Source organism: Psammomys obesus, unplaced genomic scaffold (genome assembly GCF_907164565.1).
Source record: "Psammomys obesus unplaced genomic scaffold, mPsaObe1.curated_primary_1811, whole genome shotgun sequence".
NCBI lineage: Eukaryota > Metazoa > Chordata > Mammalia > Rodentia > Muridae > Psammomys > Psammomys obesus.
In genome coordinates this window covers 23897287-23915849 of record NW_026595981.1, presented here as the reverse complement: position 1 = coordinate 23915849, position 18563 = coordinate 23897287, and the positions used below count along the sequence as shown (strand labels likewise).

Here is an 18563-nt window from a genome sequence, read left to right as displayed (position 1 = left end):
GTATTACTGTTACAAGGAGGAAACATCTAATAAGCACAATTCCAGAGTGGTCACTGAGTTGGGGCTCAGAGGGGTGTGATTCCTTAGGGTGTCAAATTCTTGGAGGCCAGGGTGATACCATCACTCCGGAAGTCAGAGTTGTCAAAGCCTGTGTAGTAGGGGGCTGAAGAGCCAGAGCAGGGACGGCTGGGTTGGCAGTAGCTTTGGAGTGGGCTGGGGTGGGGCAGCTCTGGGAAGGACTGGGGCCTCTGGCTCCTGGGAGGGGAGAGGTGGGGGCAGAGCCGCCAGGAACTGACCAATGGGGAAAGCGCCCATATTTGTACTCGGGAGCTTGGAAATTCCTGATTCCCGCCCCTGCGACATCTCCATCCCCCCTCCTACCCGGGGCATAAAAAGCCCCAGGTGAGGGCCTTGTCACTCCTTCTGCGGTCAGCAGCTCTCAGGCCCGCGTTCCTTGTCCCTCTGCTCCGGTCTTCCTCGTGATCATGACTGCCTACAGCTATCGCCAGTCCTCAGCCACCTCCTCCTATGGGGGCATGGGCAGCGGTTCCCTGCGCTTTGGGTCAAGCGGTGTTTTCCGCGCACCCAGCATTCACGGGGGCTCAGGCGGCCGCGGCGTGTCCGTGTCTTCCGCCCGCTTCGTGTCCTCGTCCTCCTCCGGGGGCTATGGCGGAAGCTACGGTGGAAGTTTTGGTGGGACCCTTGCCGTGTCCGACGGGCTGCTGGCCGGCAACGAGAAGATCACCATGCAGAACCTCAACGATCGCCTCGCCTCCTACCTGGACAAGGTGCGCGCCCTGGAGCAGGCCAACGGAGAGCTGGAGGTGAAGATCCGGGACTGGTACCAGAAGCAGGGGCCCGGGCCTTCCCGCGATTACAGCCACTACTTTAAGACCATCGAGGACTTGCGTGACAAGGTGGGCAGCGGCTGGGCCCTGGGAGGCGCACCTGCTAGGCTGTGCGGCAGGGCGCGGAGGTTGTGGAAACCCAGCCCGCGGGGAAGGGGGGGTGGTGGAGGCAAGCCCGTTACAGCGACGACGGGCAAGATCGCGCAGGGTGGGGCGGAAAGGGCGGGCTGGCAGGTAAGTGGGTGGGACCAGCAGGGAAGGTGGAGAGCTGCTGGGAGAGAGGGTCAGGAATAACGAGAGAGAGAGAGAGAGAGAGAGAGAGAGAGAGAGAGAGAGAGAGAGGGGAGAGAGAGAGAGAGAGAGAGAGAGAGAGAGAGAGCCATCAGCTGTGGGCTGCCCAGAATGAAGACCCCAAGCCTGAGCCTCAGATGGGGTGCTGCCTGTAAATGGGCTCAGGAGCCAGGGACACTCTTTCTGGGAGTCTTCACGGTTCTTTCCTCCTGTTGCGCTTGCCTGGTTTTCTTCTCAGCAGTCCTCTTCCCAGTCCTCTCCAGCCCAGGCGACCACCCAGGCTCACAAGGAGCTATGGGAAGAATGTAAGAACTGGGGGTGGGGGATGGGGTGCATAGCAAAACCCAGTCTTAAAAAAAAATTTTTCCAGTCAGGCGTGGTAGCTCAGGCCTGTAATCCCAGAACCAGGGAAGCAGAGGCTGGAGGATGAATTCTTAGCCATGCTCAGCCACACTTGAGGCTGGTTGGAGTTACAGGAGTCTCTTCCTGCACTATCCCCTCCCCGTCTTCTCCTCCGCCCCTCCCCCACCCTCCCCCCCCCCCCCCCCCCCCCCCCCCGGCCCCCCCCCCAAGCCCAAGCAAACAAGCAAAAAACTTTAACATGAGACAAAGAAAAGGAAAAAAATATTTTAGTAAACGAGAGGGAGATAGAGGAGGTGACCTCTTGCTTATGTGGACCGCTTTCCTGGAGGACCAGGTACAGAGAAGGCGGCCTGCAGGTCTCCATGGGCAGTCTTCACTCCCAGAGAAGAGCTGTGTCCTGAAAAAAACTGTACCCTAGTGACCAGGGTGGCATTTAACAGCTTCCACCCCCACAAGCTCTCCCAACATGCACTTTGCTAGAGCATTTTTTTCAGTGTGGTGTGAACCTAGCATGGAGCCGGGCACAGATCCTAGAGATGCCAGCAAGCAGCTATAGTGCTCCCCCCCTTCTTTCTTTTTTTAAATTTTGAACATGGTCACGGACAGCGAGACTCCCAGGCAGCACAGCACATCCCCTGTCTCCTGCCTGGTCGCCTCATCCCCCTCCTCATCCCCCACAGCAGACATATCTAGAAGCGATTCTTACTCCACTGGGAATGATTTCTGATTTTTTTTTTTATGCCCTGCTCTGTTTTCTTCAACAACACCCCCAGACATCCACATAGCTGAGCGTGGTGGCTTATGCCTATAATCCATCATCAGGGAATGGAGGCAGGGGGATGATGAGGAGGGGGCTCTGTCTCAAAATGTCAAGCCAGAGGAAACCCAAATCAAACAAAACAGAACAAAAAAACATAAAAGTGAAACAAAACAGAAGTCATGCAAATGATGGAGACGCGGTGAGTGGGCCCTGACCTAATCTTTGAAAAACGCTGAGCCCAGGTACTTACATCGGTGGTGAGCTGGATGATTTGAATGAACCCCTCAGATGGGGTGAACTCAGATGGGATTTCCAGTTTCGGTGTTAATACGGTAGCGAGACTGAGTGACAACGAAGGGTGAGGTCAGAGGTGCCTGGCACAGTGTTGATTCCTGGAGGTAGAAGGGGCTCTAAGTGTAGAAGGGACACAGACAGGGATAAATGTCTCTCCCTCCTCCTCTTCTTCTTAAATAATTGTTTATTTTTGTTTTATGTACATGTACATATTTTATGGTGTTTTGCCTACATGCATGTCTGTGTGAGCATGTCAGATCCCCTGGAACTGCAGTTACAGACAGTTGTGAGCTGCCGACTGGGTGCTGGGAATTGAACCCAGGACCTTTGTAAGAGAAGATCTCTCAACCAGCCTCCCCCTCCCCCGCTGGGAGTTAAGCCATTCTTTAATTTTTTTTTTTTTTTTAATTTAGTCACGTCACATCCCGGTTGTAGCTCCCTCCCTTGTCTCTTCCCTCTCTCACCTTCCCTCCCTCTTCCCCCACCCCCTCCCTTTCCCCTAGTCCTCAGAAAGGGGGAGCCCTTCTCCCCTACCATCTGCCTCCAGTCTATTCTCCTCTGCTTCGTGTTTCTAGGCCCTTAGAGTTTTACCCGTACAGGTCTTAGACCCGTCCTTCTGGAATTGCCTCTTTGCCTGCCTCCCTTCACCCTCCCCTCAACCTCTTGAACAGTGTGTCCCGCTACAGCCCCCAGGCGGTGGATCTAGGCCAAAGCCTCCCAGAGAGCAGACTAGTGGGTAGTGTCTGGGGAGCAGAGGCTATCTGTCCATTCCTCTCTCCTTCTGGGGGAAGAAAGTGACTAGGTAACACCTGTTTGCCATACTGGCGCCAACTGTCGGCCTCCTCCCTTCTAGATTCTTGGTGCTACCATTGAAAACTCCAAGATTGTCCTACAGATCGACAATGCCCGGTTGGCTGCAGATGACTTCCGAACTAAGTAAGTGGCCCTGCTTTGAGGGGGTGGGGCTGCAGAAGCCAGGGCGGTGGGATGGGAGCAACTCCAGTCCTTTATAGTGTTCTCTGCAGTGGAGGCCTGGGCTCCATTCTTATCTGCTTGAGCTGGCTTGAAGCAATGTGCCTGTCCTCCTCCCCCCCACCCCCCACCCCTGCCCCAGATTCCTAAACCCTGGGGAAGTTGGCAGAGAGACGGAATCAGCACTGACCTGACTGAAACTATTTCCTTGGAAAGGTTCGAGACAGAGCAGGCCCTGCGCATGAGCGTGGAGGCTGACATCAATGGCCTGCGCCGGGTGCTGGATGAGCTGACCCTGGCCAGGACCGACCTGGAGATGCAGATCGAGGGCCTCAAGGAGGAGCTGGCCTACCTGAAGAAGAACCACGAGGAGGTGGGTCAAGCTGGGCCTTTGTCCACCTTGTCCCAGAACTGGGAGACACTATTATCTTGGACACACTGATCACGACCTCATTTCTTACATCATTAGTATGACCCTGGCTCGTGATCACGCCTCTCACGGTCCCAGCAGGACATGATGACCATCAATCACACCTACTCTCCAGTTCTGGCTCCTAGACCTGCACCTTCAAACCAGCCCTTTTTGGCTCAGGGCTTTGGGGAGTGACCTGGTCCAGGTCCAGCATGTTTAGGTCTTGACATGCCCACCTCTGTGGTGTCTCTGCAGGAAATTAGTGCCCTGAGGAGCCAAGTGGGTGGCCAGGTCAGCGTGGAGATGGATTGTGCTCCAGGTGTCGACCTCGCCAAGATCCTGAGTGACATGAGAAGTCAATATGAGGTCATGGCTGAGAAGAACCGGAAGGATGCTGAAGCCTGGTTCATTACTCAGGTATGGAGAGGGTGTTGGTATCCTGTGAGGGTGGAGAGGAGAGGGACCCTGAATTCCCCACACGAAGATATGCCCTGTTGCTTATTTTCTCCTTGTCTTGTCTTGTTGCAGACTGAGGAGCTGAACAAGGAAGTCGCTGGCCACACTGAGCAGCTCCAGATAAGCAAGACCCAGGTCACAGACCTTCGACGCACCCTCCAGGGCCTTGAGATCGAGCTGCAGTCCCAGCTGAGCACGGTACGTGTCCCTACCCCACGGGCCGCACAGCTCGAGGCCTGGCGTAGCTCAGCTGGTGGCTGTGCCCGTGTTTGGGAACCTGCCTCTGCTGAGTCATGTCCCCTTTCCCTCCCCTCAGAAAGCCGCCCTGGAAGGCACGCTGGCAGAGACAGAGGCCCGCTATGGAGCTCAGCTGTCACAGATCCAGGGCATGATCAGCAGCATTGAAGCCCAGCTGGCCGACGTGCGCGCTGACACAGAGCGCCAAAACCAGGAGTATCAGCAGCTCATGGACATCAAGTCGAGGCTGGAGCAGGAGATCGCCACCTACCGCAGCCTGCTCGAGGGCCAGGAAGCCCACTACAACAGCCTGCCCACCCCCAAAGCCATCTGAGCTGATCCCGTGCTGCCAGCCAGACTCCCCTGGGGGAGGGGCACAACTGGGGTGATAGTTTTACTCCAGCTCCTGACTTGTCAATAAAACTATTCTCCAGGGCAAGGGCCGTCTGCTTATTTCAGCCCACGGAGAGATGGGTCATGTCTTAGCCCCTTGTTTTGTTTGAACCAAAGTTCACCCTGTCCCAGCACAGGGAACATGAACGAGGATGCAGTGATGGAAAGTCCCATTTGTATGGGTCACTTAACAAAACAGGGCTTAGGGAGGTCCAGTGGTTGCTTGTGTATGTATCTGCTATGATACATGGCAAAGCGAGGTGCGTGCATGTGTGTATGTGTGTGCTTGTGTGTGTGTGTGTGCGTCCTTGTGTGAGGCCAGAGGTTAACATTAACTGTCTTCTGTCATCACTCTTCCCTCTATAGACAAGGTCTCTCACTGAATCTGTGGCTCACTGGCTGGCGAGTTCCAGGGACCCACTTTGCCTCCTCATGTTGAGATTGCAGTTCTACTCTTGGCTTTCCTCTCTTCTTCTTTTTTTAAACACTCATTTATTAGTGTGTAGGTGTGTGGGCACAGTTTTGAAGGGTAGAAGACATCTCTTAGGAGCCCGTTCTCTCTTTCCTCCCACATGCGTTCTGGGGACCTAACTCAGGTCGTCAGGCTTGGTGGCTCACGCCTTTACCCAGGAGGCCTCCTGGCCCCATGCCAGCTTTTCATGTGAGCGATGGGGATCTGAACTCCGGTCCTTGTGCTTGTGGAGCAAGCGTTTCACTGCTGGAGCCATCTCTCCAGCCTCAAAAGTGGGATTTGAGACACTCTCAGACTTAGTTTTCTTTCCATTGTGCTCCCTGGGCTTGTGATGCGCGTATGAAATGAATGAAGGTTGGACACTTTCTACGTAGCGTTAATAAAACAACCTCGAGGGTAGGATGAAACAGCCTTTTACACAGCAGGAAGTGAATTCAAAAGGTGAAATCCTTGGTCGAGCCACCCACAGCTCTACAAGACAATGGGAGATAGCATGGAAGGCGTACAGGTCTTGGCCACTGTGATCCAGGTGATCCTAGAGTTGCCACAATATCTCCTAGTCTTGTTCCACGTGAAGGCTCAGGACAGGGACCCCACTGGGGCTTTGGGGTTTAGACATTCTGCTTAAAGCAAGGCTGGAAAGGGTGTCCTTGTCGGTGTATGCCTGTGTGCAGGTACCAACACATTTATTAGGCGGCAGAGCTTCATAAGGCTTTTAACACTCACCAGCTCCTACCCTCCCTGTCCCAGTGCCTGGAATGGTTGTGGGCTGTGACCTAGACCTCCCATACAGGGCCCCAACCCGGCTTGTCTGGAGCCTGCCCCAAGCTCACAGAGGAACAAAGTTGCAGCTACCTGGTGCAGCTCTGCGGCTGGGTAGGTACGGTGACCCTACACTTTATAGTTCAGCTGCCAAGAGTTGAAGCCAACTCGAGGTAAATAAGGGACCCATAAAACAAGATCCTGGCTGCAGGATGCTGGCTCTCACAACAGCTGCCAGGGACCTGTGGGGGAGGGGACAAGTGAAGGGTCCTCGTCTTAGTACCAAATCTGAGGCCTTTTAGGGAGGTGTGTTGAATGCTGGTTGCCCCATGCCATGATTTTTGCTAAGCCTGAAGGAGAGTCAGTCTCTCCCTCTCTCGCTTTCCCCTGGGGGGAGTCTCTGTACCTTAGCTTGCTCCGAATCATAAGGCTGATTTATAAAAGTATGGTCCCAGAGCCCTGCTCTTCCCTTGCCTGTCCCTCCCCCTGCCCTGTGGCCTCCTTTGCCTTTCAACAGCCTCAATCTCCTTCCATCACTTAAATTCTCAGGAGGATTTAGAGCTGGTGGCAGAGGCCAGACCGCACCTCAGCCTCAGATTGCCTGAAGATCCTTGTCCCTGCCTATGAAAGCCTCCCTTGTCATAGCCGAAACCCTCCCTCTGCCCCAGGGCCCCTGGAATGTGACTGTGGGGCGGGGTATGGCCCACACAGGTGTGGCAGGTGACAGGGTCACCAGCACAGGAGGCTGTAAGTTGGGGTGTGGGACGAAGCCTTTCTTTGCGTGTACAGGGTGAAAAGGCTTTGTTGTTTCATCCTCAGAGCTCTTTATGGCATGATCTGAGGATGGAGATAGAGATGAGAATAGAGCTGGATCTTTCCATCATGTTTATATCTTATGTATGGAGTTATTTTAATTTTCAGGGCATAGACTGAAGCCCAGAAGGAGGCCCAATTATTGCCCAGAGCCATATACCTGGTTAGAAACGGGAAGGTGAGACTCTAAGGTCAGAGGTTAGTATGCATTCTCGCCCTGGAACCAATCTAGGAGTCAGGAGAGGTGTGAATGGTAACTAACGTTTAGGCAGCTTCTTTTTTCATGTACCATCTGAGTGCTCATTCTGGTGCTGGGACCAGGTCCTGACAATCCATTTTGATCTGTGATCCAGTCTCAGAGAGGCTGCACATCACACCTGAGAGAGAACCCAGTTAGTGTCTTCCCACTGTGGGGAGCAGTCTCAGCTCAAGGAGGGAGGGGCCTGTTCCAGAGAAAAGGCCAGAAGCAGGCATATGTCTATTCAGCCTGCTGCTGAAGAAGCCCTAAACCTCACCCAGATATGTGCACACAGTAGCTGTTTGGATGATCAGGGCCTTCCTTCCTTCCTTCCTTCCTTCCTTCCTTCCTTCCTTCCTTCCTTCCATGTGTGCAAATGTGTGAGGGGTCAGAGTTCTTCGTTAATCTCTTTCCAGCTTCTTTTTTTGAGAGACAGTCTTTCTCTGAGATGGGAGCTCCCTGATTGGGCTAGACTGGCTGGCCAGTGAGCCTCAGGGATCTACTTCCCCTTCCTGGGTCCCCACCTTGTGCTGGGGTTAGAAGCCTGTAACACTGCGCCTGCTTTTCCATGGGTATTGGGGATCCAGGCTCAGGTCCTTATACTTGTGCGCAGAACCTGCTATCGACCAAGCCATCTCCCCAGCCTCCAGATTAGAGACTTTTTTTTTTTTTTTTGAATCAGAACAGAGAGGAAGGCAGGTGCCCCTCCAGGCCTGGAGCACAGAGTAGACGGAAAACCACCCCAAGGGCTGCTAGCGGAGAGTCAGGGTGCAGAACAGGGCTGGCTGGAGTCCGGTTCTCTCCCTCTCCCTGGGGTAATGGAAGATTAATTGTTCTCTGTGTTAATTGCTGGGGCCGCCATGTCTGCAGAGGCTTTAATGAGCTCTTACTGATCTGGGTTTGATTATTTTTCTTTGGAAGGAAAAGACAATATCCTCCCACCCATAAGACAATACTATACTGTCTGAAGCCAGCACCGGGATGCCCGGCTTGCTATGAAGATGGCGACGAGCCCTCTCCCTGGAGCCCATAGTTCTCCTTTTAACCCAATTCAGACAACAGGAAAGTTTTCTATGTCTTGCTTGGGTTTTGGGGAGGGGGGTTGGTTCAAAGGACCATCATAGTCCCGAAAATTCTCTTTTCAGCTGGGCCATCCCTTGTTCGTAGCATCACCCCTTTGAGTCCTAATTTCATTCCTTCTGGAACTTGGGCTGCAGTTAAACTCTGTGTCATGGATTAGAGGAGGTTGTGGACACAAAAGCACTTTGTCAATCATGAAAATATGGAACAAAAGTAGAGGATTATCCTGTTATATCACAAAGAAGGGTCGTCTGACGGCCAACCAGAGCTGCCAAGCCTGAGAATGTGCCAAATCTGAGGACAGCCTTCATTCTGGAGGGATCTCAGGATGGCTGGACTTGCAGCCATCACTCCCTTCAGATGGATGGCTCGGAGTCAGGTTGGGAATCTTGAGCCTCCCTCAGCACTTTCCACGAAGTGAATGTCCTATACCACAAAGAAGCTGAACCTTAAAAATCGACAAGTGCTGAGTTTCGTGGGATAGAGACAGGCAGTTAAACATAGGCCCAAGGCATGCCTGAAGCCCTATCTACTTTCCCATGCCATCTCTAAGTGCCAGCGCCTTAGAGAAAGAGTCCCCTCCCGCCCCTTCCTCCCCCGAATGTGCAGCTGTCCTTTCTAGCCTCAGTATTACATGGGATGGATTCCTTGGCCTCTGCGCTCTGGTGCTTTGCACCTGCGTACCAACCTCTTCCCGCCCCACCCCCACCCCTGCCTCCGCCCTCCTCATAGTACTCAGGCACGCAGGGCCTCTAGTTCAGCCCCTCCCAGGCTGGCAGCAGTTGACAAGGCAGATGGGGGTTAATCTGGGCCTGCTAAGCAGGGACATGCCTCTTGCTGGAGAAGGCAGGGGCTTTCTGGAACTTGCCCGAGTCTTATCTGCAGAGGTTTGCCCCAACGCGTCTCGGGAGCAAGTGAAGGTTTAGTGACATGTGCAGTTGGCAGATGACAGGGTTATCAATCAGACTCCTGTCAGCCTGAACCTTCGGGGCTTTTGTGAGATAGTCAGGCCATGGGCTGGGGGACCTGAAGAGGCAGGAGGGGTTTCTTGAATTGGAGTGGTGGGAGGGCTGGTGAGGGGAGGAGAGAACATTCCCAGACACCAGGGATGGGTCAGAGGGACAGGTGTTGGCTTTTCTGGTCACCTCAGTTGGAATGTGACTCAAGAGCCCCTCTTTTGTCCTCAGCCTGCCCTGTGGACATCTGAATTCTCATTCTTGGGGACTTCCATGTCTCGAAGGCTCATGCACAGGACCTTTGAGTTGAGGGCACAGAACAGCGATGGGAGAAACTGAGAGCAGGGAGCTGCCTACCTCTGGGTGAAGCTCGCACGCTGGCAGTGGGGGGCAAAGCTGGCCTGGCCGCTCTAACGGGAGCCTTGGGGGCTGTGCTGTGGTGAGACTTTGCTCTCGCAGCTCTCTTTCTCCTAGAGTGAGGAACGAACCTGTAATCCAAGTGTTAAAACTATGGCCCAGGGCAAAACCCCATTAATTCTGAATCATCTCTTTTGTTGCATTAAGAAAGAGAGAAAAAAAATAAAGGAAAAAAAAAAACTCCCCACAAGCGAGCCTTGTGGAGGTGTGCAGGCAGCTGTGTCTGGAAGGCAAAGGAGTTGGCTCTACTCAGGGGGAGGAGGTGAGGCCCCCACCCCCTCCCAAGAGTATATAAGGAGTCCCAGCCCAGGGGCAACAGCACTGCAGTCTGGTTTCAGCCCAGCTCAGCAGCTCCTGCTAGAGTCTCTCTTGCTTACTGGGGACACGCAGGCACAGGCTGCCTGACCATGGCCACCACATTCTTGCAAACCTCTTCCACGTTTGGAGGTGGCTCTGCCAGAGGGGGTTCCCTCCGTGCTGGTGGAGGCAGCTTTGGTGGAGGAAGTCTCTATGGGGGAGGCGGGAACCGAAGCATCTCTGCTTCCTCGGCTAGGTTTGTCTCCTCGGGAGCAGGAGGGGGTTATGGCGGTGGCATGAGCTGTGGCTTTGGCGGTGGTGTTGGTAGTGCTTTTGGTGGAGGTTTCGGTGGGGGTTTTGGCGGTGGCTTTGGTGACTTTGGTGGTGGCGATGGAGGTCTTCTCTCTGGCAATGAGAAGATCACCATGCAGAACCTCAATGACCGCCTGGCCACCTACCTGGACAAGGTGCGCGCCCTGGAGGAGGCCAACACGGAGCTGGAGGTGAAGATCCGGGATTGGTACCAGAAGCAGAGCCCAGCCAGTCCAGAGCGGGACTACAGCCATTACTTTAAGACCATAGAAGAGATCCGGGACAAAGTAAGTCTGTCCAACAGAGGGAAACAGGTGGCTGGTGCCTGGGCACATCTGTAACTCAGCATTACTGCTGACTAAGAGAAGCCCTTTCCTGCTGTGTGGCCTCGGCAAGGTCAGGGTACACCTGCTTTCCAGCACACCTGTCCCACTTGTCAGTGCTGAGGGAGTCAGTGGTCCTGGGAATCTGATTTGGATTCGTGGGGGTGCCTGTGAGAGCAGTGGAAGAGAGTAACTCCTTCTCTTTGCCACACGGAATTTGGAAGGATCTTTGTAAATTACATTTTGGCCTGCGTGATGTTTAGGCGCAGCCTCTTGAGTCCTAAATGCGTGGACCGTTTGTTTCAGCTCTTAAAGAGGTCTTTCTTGCTGGAAGCATTGTTGGATCTTAGGAGACCAGGGGCCTCAATATAGGCTGTGCCACCCCCTCGCTTTCCCTTTTACTAACTGGATCTGTTTTCCTTAGCTGCAAATGCTTTCCTTAGCGGCCGTCCAAGTTCCCAATGAATTCTGGAGACCAAGGTCTCTGTCAAGGCATGTAGGAGGCAGGCAGCCACTGTGAGCTGTGGCCAAGTAGGCTGGTATAGTGTGTCTCTGGAGAAGCCTTACTAGACAGAGCCAGCTCTCTCCATTGCAGGCTAGCCATGTCCCACAGGCAAGTCCTTAGTTTTCTATGCCTTGAAGGTGTCACAGGGAAGGTAGCATGGGTCAGCAAGCCCTTAGATACAACTCCCTGTCTTCCACAGATACTGGCTGCTACCATTGACAACTCACGCGTTATCCTGGAGATTGACAATGCCAGGCTGGCAGCAGATGACTTCAGGCTCAAGTGCGTGCCCACTGCATCGCCCCTTTCTATAACACCCCCTTTACCCAGCCTTCCTCTTCTCTGACCCAGAAACCTAGGCCCCTTACCTTTCCTGACTTTAGCTCTTTTCCTCTCCCCCAGGTATGAGAACGAGCTGGCCCTGCGCCAGTCCGTGGAAGCCGACATCAACGGCCTGCGCCGGGTGCTGGATGAGCTGACCCTGGCCAGGACCGACCTGGAGATGCAGATTGAGCAATTGAACGAGGAGCTGGCCTACCTGAAGAAGAACCACGAGGAGGTGACAGCAGGACGGGGGGGGGTAGGAATAAGAGCCGAACTGTTGGCGTTTTGTCACAGTCTGCTGAGGGCTTTAGTGGTCAGAAATGCACTCTAGGGGCCCCGTGGAGGAGGAGAGGCACTATTCTTTGGTAATCTGGACCCAAGGCCAGGCCAGGTGTGAACTGCAGGACTGGTTGGTTTCACGGGCTTATTGTCTCAAGGTCCTTGTTTCATAGGACCCAGAGCAAGAGAAGTCCTCCGAGCTGGGGGCGGGGGGTGTCCATATGATCCAAGGGGGAACAGAGATGGATAGGGTAGCACCGTGTGCTAAGGTCACACTGTGAGTTAGACTCAGAGTCAGCCCGCCCTCAGGACTCCACATTCTTAGTTCTGTTTTACAGCCTTGCCTCTATATGACCCCACCCCTCCTCCACCTTGCAGGAGATGAAAGAGTTCAGCAATCAGCTGGCCGGCCAGGTCAATGTGGAAATGGATGCAGCACCCGGGGTGGACCTGACCCGGATGCTGGCAGAGATGAGGGAGCAGTATGAGGCCATCGCGGAGAAAAACCGTCGGGATGCAGAGGCCTGGTTCTTCAGTAAGGTGGGTCTGACGGTAACCCACCCCACCCCGGCTCCGCTCTACCCTTCCTCCCCGCTCCATAGGCCTCTGAGGAGGCCCTCAGGGCTCATGGTCCTCCTGTGTCACTTGCAGACTGAAGAGCTGAACAAGGAGGTAGCCTCCAACACAGAAATGATCCAGAGCAGCAAGACGGAGATTACAGACCTGAGGCGCACCTTGCAGGGCCTGGAGATTGAGCTGCAGTCCCAGCTGAGCATGGTACATTCACACTGGCCTATGGGGTGACACACGTGCCCATCTCCCGTGGCTGGTGAAGCCTCAAACTCCCATCCCCAACAGTGGTCACTCTGGGCACCCCATCCTGTTCTTCCTACCCCTCTGCTTTCAGTGGGTTATCTTCTAGTCTCATGGGTCTTTGGATCTGTTTCCCCACCAGAAAGCCGGGCTGGAGAACTCCCTGGCAGAGGTGGAGTGCCGCTATGCCACACAGCTGCAGCAGATCCAGGGCCTCGTTGGCAGCCTGGAGACCCAGCTGAGCGAGCTCCGCTGCGAGATGGAGGCTCAGAACCAGGAGTACAACATGCTGCTGGACATCAAGACTCGGCTGGAGCAGGAGATCGCCACCTACCGCAGCCTGCTCGAGGGCCAGGATGCTAAGTAGGTGCAGAGGTGCAGGGAGAGAGAAAGAAGGGGGATGGACGGGCTGGGAGGCAGGACCCTCAGAAGCGGGAAGCAGGGCATCTCAACAGCTGTGTTGTTGAGTGCAGAGAGACCTAAGGAATCTGGAATCTACGTTCTGGGCTGTTATTTTGGGTAGCTACTTCCTCTTTCTGGACTGGTGCTTCTCCTAGAAATGATGGGCAGGACATTACGACATCTCCGGGTCTGTCTGTTTAGAGCGGCAGGCAGGATGGACAGATCACCAGGATGTCCCAGCCCCTAGAAAAGCCACGGGGCTGGGGAGGACTCCTCAGCTGTCCGACCGGGGGTTCCCTTAGTGAGACTGGAGCTTTCTCCCTTGGCTAACATCTGCTTTCCCTTCTCTTTCAGGATGGCTGGTATTGGCGTCAGGGGAGGTAAGAGAGGGTAAAGCCCTTTGGTGTGGGTGGGAGCAGATTATTGGAGCTACCATTCTGCTTATCGTGGGGAACAAGGAGAAAGAGACAAATATCCCAATAGGGCACGATATTCTGGTTTCAGGATATACCCCTTCCCCAAGGACCCTGGGTGGGATTAGAAGTTTCCTAAGGACATTCCAGGCTGTGTAGGTTCTGTCCTGGGCTTGCCTTTCTACCTGGTCTCACCTTCATGCTGATGTGATGAGACAGTAACTGCTGTCCACGAGCAGCTTAACCCCCCCCCCCCAGCCATTTATTCACTGCTGGGGATTCCTGAGATTTCCAGCTCTCACCTCTGATAAGTAACTCAGCAGGCCTCCTGGCAGCTCCAGAGGGATTGGCCAGTGGCTGTTCTCAGGGCAGCTGCCCATTTTGCCAGCTTCTGGAGGTCCCCCTTGCCGAAGCCTGCTCTTTGTTTCTGCAGCCTCCCTGGGAGGTGGTGGAGGCAGCAGTAGCAGCGGCAGCAATTTCCACATCAGCGTGGAGGAATCAGTCGACGGAAAGGTGGTTTCTTCCCGTAAGAGAGAAATCTAAGTATCTGGTGCAGGAGAAAAGACCCTGGCTCCCCACTGCCTTCCAGGCTGAGAGAGGTTGGAAAAGCAGACTCCAGTCCATGCTTCAGGGAGCAGCCGATGGAGAGGGCCTCTCTGCTTTCTGGTTCCAGGCTTTGCTTGTTCTCCCTTTTACAGCTTTCCCTGCTTCCCTTTAAGCACGGAGGTGCACGAAGCAACTGACCTTTGCGTGGTGTCTGTTCCTTCAATAAAGAATCACTTTTCTTTTCACAAAGGCCTCTTGGGCATGCGTCCAGTGTTTTTTTTGGTGGTGTCCAGTTCTGAGGAGGTCACCATTCTGACACTTACCTCTATGTTTTTTTTTTCTTTTCCTCCCTGAATGATAATACACAATTCATTCTTGAGTGTGCAGGGTGTTGTGGTCCCAGAAGGTGGCTCACTTTTCTGCATTAGCCCATGGGATGGGGAGGGCTGGAAACAGTGGAAGTGGGGCTGGGGCAGTTCCCTAGGGTAATCTGGGACACTTAGCGCAGAACACATATTTAACGACTACTTTTCAAATGAGTGGTATACAGCAGCATTTGGATGTCACTGTGCTAGGCACACTCATTCCCGTGTCTGATTCAATACTTACCGCCGTTGGTGGTCAGGACCTGTCCTTCCCATCCTAGAGACGAGGGCCCTGCTGTTGTAGGCGTGAAGGGCTTGCTTGCCTGGTGGATGGGCAGTCAGCATTGGGGCTGGACCGGACCTCATACTTACATGACTTCATAACTAGGTCATGTTCTGGGATCCCAGGCCATGGCCCTTCACAGCTTTGTCCTTACCTTGCACACTGAACTTTCTTTGTTGTCTAGCTGGGCACATTTAGCCTTCAAGAGGACCAGCTAAGTCCATCTCTGTCCATCTGTAAAGCTGTACTTTGTCCCCCTGAAGCAGACACTTCCTTCTAAATGGCACACAAGTCATCTAGAGGGACAGATACTGGCAACAGGAAGCCCTCCGGTGTTCCCAACATCAAGTCTGAGGCAACTCTAGCCCTTTCTGCCTTCCTTGATCCAGAGCTCTATGCCTGCTCCCAATTCCCAGCATGCCCCTGGGGCCCATCGGAGCAGCAGTGTCCACACACACCTGCTTATTGCCTCTGACTTGGGAGCACTTCCTCTGAGCCCATATCTCATGGTTTTGAACAGAGTGTAAGAAAAGAGGTGGAGAGATCTGGGTGCTTCAGCTGGGCAATGTCTGGCTCAGGGGTGAGGGCTGGAGATGGGAGGGAGATGTGTCTATTTGTCCAGCCTTCCTGGAAAGAGCAGTCTGGGAGAGGCTCTCCCTACTCTTTAAGGGAAACACCAAGCCCCTGGAGAGGATCAGCATTGCCTCCATGGGTAAAGCCTCTTCTCCACACACCACTGATGGAGATAGTGCCTGGTCTTCTGAGAAGACCAAAGGGACAATGTGACTCAGACAGCACAGGCCAGACTTCCATAGGCTGACAGAAGGAGTGGGATTTACTGAGTGTCTATACTATGCTGGGCCCTGGGCAGGGCTTTCCATAATACCATCTCATTAAGTCCCCCCAAAACACTGTGAAGTGGTGTCAGCCTCCAGAGTCAGAAAAGGAAATGGAGGCTCAGGAATGTGAAATAAGCCATGCATAAGCCAGAAATGGCAATACAGGGCCCCCATGAGTCTCTCTGAGCCCAGATCCTTGCATTTGCTCCAATGACAGAAGGTAACAGAAGCTGAGAAACTTATTTATTATTATTATTTTTAATTATAGATCTGCTCACTGGAACCTATTGACCACCAGGAAGCCTGTTCAAATGTCATAAAGAAATGCTGTTAGAAAGACCGTCATGGCATCTGGCCCTTGTCTCTCATGTCGTGGCTTCTGCTCACATGGAGGCTTAAGACATTAATTACAACCTCTCTTATCCCCATCCTGAGAACAACAAGGTTCTGTCCCAAGTCTCCTTTGGCTCAGAAGCTGGTTCCTTCTCTGTCTTACAGGGCTTTGGGTCCCCACAGGAGAGGCATCAGACCTTCTGAACCAGGCCAGTGTTTTTCTGCCTTCAGTTTGCAAAATAAAAACAAAGCAAAACGAAACAAACACCTTTGCATAAGGTGCATTAAGGCAAGAGAGGGACAGACTGAAGGTGGCATCTGCTTTTTCTCCTGAAGCCAGACCCTGAGTGTTAGGGAGGAAGAGAAGCTGCCTTTCTGGCAGGTGATATGGCTCAGTGAGTAAAAGGGCTTGCTGCTAAGACTGATGTCTTGAGTTCGAGCCCCAGGATCCACATTGTAAGAAAGAAGCAACTTCCATAGGTTGCCCTCTGACCTCTATATGTGCACTGAGGACACCATCACCTCCCCACCCCCCCAGCAATAAAATAAATGTAAAACCTATTGTGTATGCTTGTGGGGGGGGAGGGGAAGGGGAGAGAAGAAGGGGAGAGAGAGGAGGAGGGAGAAAAGGAAAGAGAGAGAGATAGAGAGATAGAGAGTCTGTCTTTCTGTAGTGACCCCCGCCCCCTCATTTGCCCTTGCTTTTGCTTTTTTGAGACTGTCTCCCTGGCTGGCTTCAAACTGTTGTATAGCTAAGGATGACATTGAATTCCTGATCCTCCTGCTTCCACTGGGTTTATAGGTTTGAGCCATTGAGTTGGCTTGGAGGACCTATTTCTGCTTTCCCGGGATCCCCAGTGGTGCTGTCAAGATGTTCTTCCCCTGTGCTGGCCCTGGAGATGCCTGTATCCTGAGATAGCTTACATCCTACAAGCCCTTCAATAGTTTCTGGGCAGAGGAGGCACACCTTCTGTGTGCCCTGGGCTGAGGTCAGGCTTGGGTTCCAGCCAACCCAAGGACGCAGGCAGCAAGTGAGACCCCCTCCCACTCCTACAGGAGAACATGGCTGGAGGGCTGGAAGTATGGCCTTGGGTGTGTCTTCTGCTTATTGAGGTTTTTTTTTTAGAGCAGGCATGAGACATGACTACCCTATCTCCCTGAGGACCAAAGCTGGTCTTTTTCCTTCTTCTGAGTCTTAATTTCCCAACCTGTAGAATGAGGAGTACGACCTGGACATGGTGACCTGGAACCTCAGCAAAGAGCCAGGCACTGGACCTTCTGCAGAACCCTCAGTGTGGTTGTTACCTTAGTGTTTGTTGGCCTTTTATACAGAGATGCTTCTCCTTCACTGCTCTTGCCTGGCACGGCTCTGGACAGCCTCCAGTCACTTGGATGTGTGTCTACGTGTTGGTCACCTGCAAGAGAAACCGGAGGAGACAGCTCCAACAGGACAGTTCTCCTGGGACTGGGAGCTGGGGTAGCTCACTGACTGCTGCTTCTGTGTGCTGTGTCTCATCACCCGCATCCACAGACAAAGATCTCCTTCCCTGTCCCCACGTCCACCCTCCCCAAACAACTTCCCAGGCTTCTCTGCACCAGGAGCTGTGTTTGGAGATGTGGAGAGGAAGTGACATAGGAGCTAGCTGCTATGTTGCCATCTGTTCGGTTGCCATGGGTGCTCTGCAGGGACCAGAGAGGGAGGAAGGTGACACTGGGTGTCAGCACAGGGTGGAGGCTCAGGAGGATTTTCAGACTGGCCTTCTAACAATGAGTTTGCATTTCCTCACAGGGAAGTCTCTTCCTGACCCGTGTCTTTTTCATCTCAGGTATTTGATAAGCATTCTGCACCCATTCATCTAATACTTGTTTTTCAGTTGTGGCCATTCAGGCCCTGGAAGGTTGAGTAACTTTTGTTAAGGTCACACAGTCCTCAGAGGTTTGAAACTCAGCTTCATCTCATCCAAAGTCTTTGCTGACCCTGCTGAGTTTCTGGGAAGCCAGTGTTGACATAAAGGGATTTTTAGAATGAGGCATGTGGACATGCCAGTGCCTGAGGCACCGAGGCTGCTTTGAAGTGATTTCAGAGTAGTTCTGTAACAAGCAGGTGTCTGTGAGGAGGGAGCCCTGTCTCAAGGCCTCTGTTGACTCTCAGGAGAGGGAGAAGGGACCCCATCCAAGAAGACACCACAGTAGGAGCCGGGGGACTGGGTGCCAGCCAGGGAGGGTTCCACGTATGAGCAACTTGGTGAAGACAGACACACAGCCGAGGGTCAGAGACTTGGAAATACAACGTGCTGATGGCAGCTTAGGGATGGTGTCACTGTGACATTCAAGGGAAGCCTCGGAAATCCGTGCATTTCTTCTTGTTTCCTGCTATCCCAGGCCTCAGATTTCCTAGATGTGAAAAGAGGGTATTAAGTGGGCAAATTCTTATGACAGTTCTTCACTGAGCTAGCTTAAGCTCTGAGCTCCGACCAGGCACAGGCACCCGAAGGGCTGACATCACAAGCTATTGGTGTCATGGGCTGAGCCACCGTGGGAAGCAGAACCATCTACTGGCTGGGTGCAAAAGATGCCTGAGCATGGAGAAGCCAGGAGATGTTGTGCTTGCTTGGACGGGGGTAGCTTCATCTAAAAAAGGGGGGGTGTGTAAAACAAATGAACAAAAAAAAAACATCCCCCCAAACCCAACCAACCAACCAACCAACCAGCCAGCTGACCACCACCACCACCACCACCACCACCACCACCACCACCACCACCAC

General features: G+C 53.4%; 2 protein-coding genes across 2 annotated transcripts; both read left to right on the top strand.

The window, feature by feature from the left end:
* The first annotated feature begins 404 nt into the window (after positions 1 to 404).
* Krt19 (keratin 19) lies at positions 405 to 5072 on the top strand. The gene is made up of 6 exons (XM_055620226.1): positions 405 to 917; positions 3410 to 3492; positions 3745 to 3901; positions 4196 to 4357; positions 4469 to 4594; positions 4713 to 5072. The coding sequence occupies exons 1-6, from the start codon at positions 486 to 488 to the stop codon at positions 4965 to 4967; spliced, it is 1215 nt and encodes a 404-aa protein (XP_055476201.1). The 5' UTR covers positions 405 to 485; the 3' UTR covers positions 4968 to 5072.
* Positions 5073 to 10171: 5099 nt separating this feature from the next.
* On the top strand, positions 10172 to 14193 carry Krt15 (keratin 15). Its single transcript, XM_055619982.1, has 8 exons — positions 10172 to 10660; positions 11401 to 11483; positions 11604 to 11760; positions 12183 to 12344; positions 12456 to 12581; positions 12760 to 12980; positions 13374 to 13399; positions 13866 to 14193. The coding sequence occupies exons 1-8, from the start codon at positions 10172 to 10174 to the stop codon at positions 13973 to 13975; spliced, it is 1374 nt and encodes a 457-aa protein (XP_055475957.1). The 3' UTR covers positions 13976 to 14193.
* Positions 14194 to 18563: the final 4370 nt, after the last annotated feature.